At 35.8% G+C, this 4772-nt stretch overlaps 1 protein-coding gene across 2 annotated transcripts; it reads right to left on the bottom strand.

Annotated features, from left to right (window-relative positions):
* Window positions 1-331: 331 nt before the first annotated feature.
* On the bottom strand, window positions 332-3795 carry LOC133831317 (IQ domain-containing protein IQM3). Of its 2 annotated transcripts, XM_062261574.1 has the most exons (10): window positions 3393-3795; window positions 3249-3338; window positions 3023-3137; window positions 2751-2816; window positions 2508-2596; window positions 2313-2400; window positions 2051-2197; window positions 1806-1898; window positions 1412-1513; window positions 332-1148 (listed from the first exon to the last, which is right to left on the bottom strand). In XM_062261574.1, exons 1-10 carry the CDS (start codon window positions 3596-3598, stop codon window positions 639-641), a joined length of 1506 nt encoding a protein of 501 aa, XP_062117558.1. In that variant the 5' UTR covers window positions 3599-3795; the 3' UTR covers window positions 332-638. The 2 variants fall into 2 exon arrangements, with proteins under 2 accessions (XP_062117558.1, XP_062117557.1); XM_062261573.1 differs by having other exon boundaries at window positions 3249-3795.
* Between the last annotated feature and the right edge of the window lie 977 nt (window positions 3796-4772).

The following is a 4772-nucleotide window of genomic DNA, read 5'->3' as shown; positions in this document are numbered from 1 at the left end:
ACATTCATTTGATCTCAATATATTTATTGAGACACAAGGTCCATAAAGTAAATTGGAAGAAATCTTATTGGAACCTCTGTGTTCTTTTTATCTATTTATTATTTGTTTTACTTTAAGGTTTGAGAATAATATTATTGAAATTGAATATAAGTATTAAAACTTGACTAACAGAAAAGTAGGCCTCTTTTTGGTGGATTAGCTTTGACCTTTTAGATTTAAGCTTTACAAGTAGGTACTCTTTGGGAAAAGACCAGACAGACCACATTTGATAATGACTAATACTATTCTAAATAAGCTGGGTTCATCATTTAGACAAGAGCAGAAGCAGATATTTAATTTTAATTTGTAGCCCCTACTACTGGCTCCATCATATATATTATTTATTGAAAAACAACACTAAAGCTAAGATCAATGGCTGAAAAAACGACATCAATAGCTAACTTAGCACTCTAATCTTCTTTCTTCATTTTGCTCAACTACAAGTCTATAACAACTAACAAGCAGTCGAAGAACAAGAAAATGCTATCGCCATTCTATTACAGTTGAGATGACATAAAAGGGATATAGCTAGAGATATGTACATTCTTTCAAGCATTTATGGAGAAAGATGCAACAAAATTGACCTCAAGTCTTGAAGTCTAATAAAGAGAGTTTCCATCTTCAACATTCAGATCCTTTGGCGAAGAAAAAGATGTGAGCGATACAAGACCGGCTGCTCGCCTACATGCTGATGGTGTTGGGGGAGTTCTGGGAGACAGGTTTACAAATTCCAGGGCTTGTACTCTCACTTCTACAGGGTAGTCTGCAACACAACCAATCCTTGGGCCAGCTCCGGTTGACCACTTTAGTGAGAGCTGATTTCCTAACTGATAAGATTTTGCTGCCTTCTTGGAATTAATTCTTTCCAGTAATTTGGCTTTTGGAACATCAGCTCTTGGACTCTGAAGACCACCAGATAATGTCCTCTTGTAATTGCCTTTCGTTTCAATCTGGGGAGGTTTGGCAGATTCAGGGGATGAGGTATTTGGCGGTTCTTGTGGAGTTTCAACCTCGGCAGTTTCAGAGGCTGTTAAACTATTGAGCACAGTCCCAGCTGTACTGACCTTGCTCTCATCATAGGTATCAGAATCTTCATTTGCCTTGCGTATCTGAAGACAAAGGTGGCAAAAACATCATCAGGCAAAACAGAATATCTAAAACAATATGCACTTAGAAATTCATTTAAACTAAACATGTGGCCAAAGCATTAACACCGAATGTCACCCACATATTCGGAAAAAGATTCACGGATATACCAAAACACTGTGTTCAATCTTTTTTACAATTCATCATTATCCAAACTTGTTTCCACTAATAACATCAAGCTTTTCAAGACCACAAATGAAGCAGTAAGGTCAGACTAAATTATTACCTGGACTTCATTAAGGTTCACTCCATTTTCCTTGAGAAATGACAGAAAGGTGTCCAAACGATCATCTGTTGGCCGATAATGGCCACTATATGCAGAGATGGACTGAAAAGTCAACGAAATTGTTGATTAGACGCCATAAATCAGCACAATAATAACATTGATTTGATATTGCTAATATGCCTAGTGTGTTTCAAGATAGGAGGTTCAAAATAATCTATAAAAAAAGGTAATGGATCAATTTCAACAGGTCAAATATAACAATGCATTACTCGGCACCAAACAAAAATTAACCTTCATGCATATAAAATTCGTCTAATCCATACAAATTCTAAACGAATAGTGAGTTTCCTTTAATTCCAGGAACGTGAATTGTATAATTTCCTAATAAATATACCTTCAGCGTCCCAAGCTCTGCCTCTAGTCTCCCTGCAGCTAATGTAGCTCCACCAGCCAAGAAGCTAGAATGATGAAATACCCCTTTCTTTTTCTGAAGAATATATAAAAAATAAATAAAAGGGTCAGTGTTCCAGGAAGACATAATAGCTCTGAAAACTGAAGAAATATTCCCCACACAATTTCTTTTTTTTTTTGTTTTAAAAAAAAGTCATCTCATGACTCATTTGTTTGTTGTATTCTCACCTCGCCAGCATACAGTTGCTTAGAGGTGCTCATAACAAATATCCACTTGGCCCCTTCCTGTCCGTTTTTTGTATCAAGGAGCTCTCCAGTTTGTTTGCGAATAATCTTTCCCTCCACAACCACGTATTCGTAATGTTCTCTCTCTTGCTAATATCAGAAAGAAGCAAAAGAAAAAGATTAAGCAAATCTCAATATAGCAGGAACTGGTGTTATAAGCTCATAAACTATGCATAACATCAATCTGATCCTCTTTGGCACTTACAGGTCCAAGATATTTGATGCATTGTTGCCTAAGCTTTGATCTTGGACATTTTTCGAGGTCAATCTCTTTACCATCTCCTATGTCCAACCTACCAGGAAAAATAACAATATAACTTAGAAAATTAAATCCATTTCTCAAGTGTACAGGTAAGTTTCAAAAGATTTGCACAGGTAAAGAAATGGTAAAAGTTCTCACCAGTAAAAGAATGGCTGACCAGCATCGGTTTTACACCACTCTTTGTAGTACAGATGCAAGCTATGACCATACCGATGCCTTGGATCAATCTACATTACCAAATTATTGCCAAGTAAATACAAATCCAAAGTGATAATAGGGTAAAAATACAGTTAAAAATTTCAAATTAATCGGAAACCCAGATCATTTGACACATCAAAAAAGCCAAAACCAACAATAAAAATAAGATAAGAAAGTCATTACAGCTTCAATCCAATGTTGAAAAGCCAGTTTTTGTGCTTTGGCGTCTTTAGACAAACCCTTTCCCACCTGGTCAAAAAAAGTCCAAACTTTCATATATATAAATCACTCCAAAACTCAAACATAGCCGACTTCTTGTAAAATAATTAGCCAAACGACAAGAAAAAATCAAAACCCAGCAATATTTTCCCTCAAATTGTTCTGTTTAATCAATCCAAACCAAACATAGCTTTTTAAAATATATATATATATATAAATAAATAAATAAAATATACCTTGGAAGCATTTAAGCTAACACGATTCCACCTTTCAGTCGCGGTTTCAGGTTTTGCGAAATTGAAGAACGAAATCGTACTGTGATTCAGTCTAACATAGTCCAAAGCTTGCCACCTACAGAAGAATTTAACATTTTTCTTCAATTAATTTTCATTAAAAAAAAAAATACTTAACTTGTTGTACTGTTCGAACTGAAGAGAGAGAGAGAGATTTCATGAACTTTACCAGAGCTCTTCCGCCACAACGGCAGTGTCCGCTAACCTACGCCGTGTGCGATAACCCCTATACACCTTCTGAAGCTTCACCGCAGCAGTTGCTGGCGCGTCACGCTCAGTCGAATTTTCAGCGACGACGACATCTCCGCCGTCGACAGCCGGAACCTCGGTGCAATTGGAAGTAACTTCCTGATCGACAGTCGAAGGAGACTCGGAGCCAGACATTCTGGGGCTGAGAAAGCCTCGAGAACGAGAGTCCGAGGACGAAATGCTCAAGTCCCCGAGTGAGTACGGGAATGGAGAAGACTTTGACTGGAGCTCGAAGCTCGAGAGCGACTGAGTTTGTTGAACGACTTCCATTGAAGAGGAATCGGTCAAAGAAACGACTCAGTGAAATTGTTGAAACTCAGTCCGAGTCACCGAGGATTCTAGAGAGAGAAAGTCCACGGCCGGGAAAAATAAACAAATAGCCTTTAGAGAGAGAGACCTCTTCTCTTTACTGGACTTCCCAACACTGGACTTTCGAGGGTTATTTAACCGCGAAAAAAAAAATCTACTCTTCCTGTCGAAATAAATAATTAAATAGCAAGAATAATTTAAGATTGAGACAGATACGCGCTTGTATCGGTGTGAGAGACACGCGCTGAGCTCAGACTAAAAAAATTGGGGTGCTGAGCTGGTAAGGCTTTGCATTAATAATGAGAGCGAAAAGGAGCTGCATTTATAATGGTTGTTGGTCTGAAATTTTGTAATTAATTTTGGGCTGATTGAGCGAGAGAGACATTTTTTTTTTCAAATACCAAAAATGGATTATTCAAAGTGGTAAAAGACTTTGACATTGACTGGGTGAATCACGTGGTGGGTTTGTTTGTGAGAGTGTGTGTGGTGTGGAAAAAGCTACGAAGTTGCTTGTGAGCCAATATGAGTATAGAGAAATAATGATTACGATGCAAAAATACTCATGGTCTTATGTTCTTGTGTGCATGTAAGAAGTGTAACACATGAGTTTTAAAATTAGAAAAAACTTGACTGAATAATTTGTATGGATTTTCCAAGAAAGTGAAAGAAAAAAAACGTGATTTTATTAAATAATCAAATTTCCTAAGAGTCTTCCCTTAGGATAGAGGCAATATTTTAATGCATGATGATCACACGATGCTTAGTTCTTTGTATAGTTTTTTTTTCATTAATACACAGGCTTATACTTTGTTTTTTTGTTTAACATTGAAAGTAAAAGTTGTTTCTTATTCTTAAAAATAAAAAATAGTTTTCTAATATGTTAGAGCATTTGGCATTGTTTATAGAATAAATTTTTATAAACAAAAATAAAAATTGATAACAAAAAGTTATTTTTATTTGTTTTTTAAAAATATTTTTTTGCCAAATTTCTTTTATCACTTTCTCACTTATTATTTTTTGTGATTTTTATTTATCTCTCGTCATTTTCTCTAACATCTCTTTTTATTTTGACTTTTCTTTTTAAATAATAATTTATTAATCAAGAACTAATACAAAACGGTAGGCAACTCTTACA

Source organism: Humulus lupulus, chromosome 4, assembly GCF_963169125.1.
Source record: "Humulus lupulus chromosome 4, drHumLupu1.1, whole genome shotgun sequence".
Lineage (NCBI taxonomy): Eukaryota > Viridiplantae > Streptophyta > Magnoliopsida > Rosales > Cannabaceae > Humulus > Humulus lupulus.
This window is presented reverse-complemented; position numbering and strand designations above follow the sequence as displayed.

Coding starts and splice junctions, on each gene's coding strand:
- LOC133831317 (XM_062261573.1), bottom strand. CDS start 3,598: ATGGAAGTCGTTCAACAAACTCAGTCGCTCTCGAGCTTCGAGCTCCAG. Junction 2,401..2,507: donor GGTCAGCCATTCTTTTACTG/GTGAGAACTTTT, acceptor TTTTCCTGGTAG/GTTGGACATAGGAGATGGTA. Junction 1,514..1,805: donor CAGAGCTTGGGACGCTGAAG/GTATATTTATTA, acceptor TTGACTTTTCAG/TCCATCTCTGCATATAGTGG.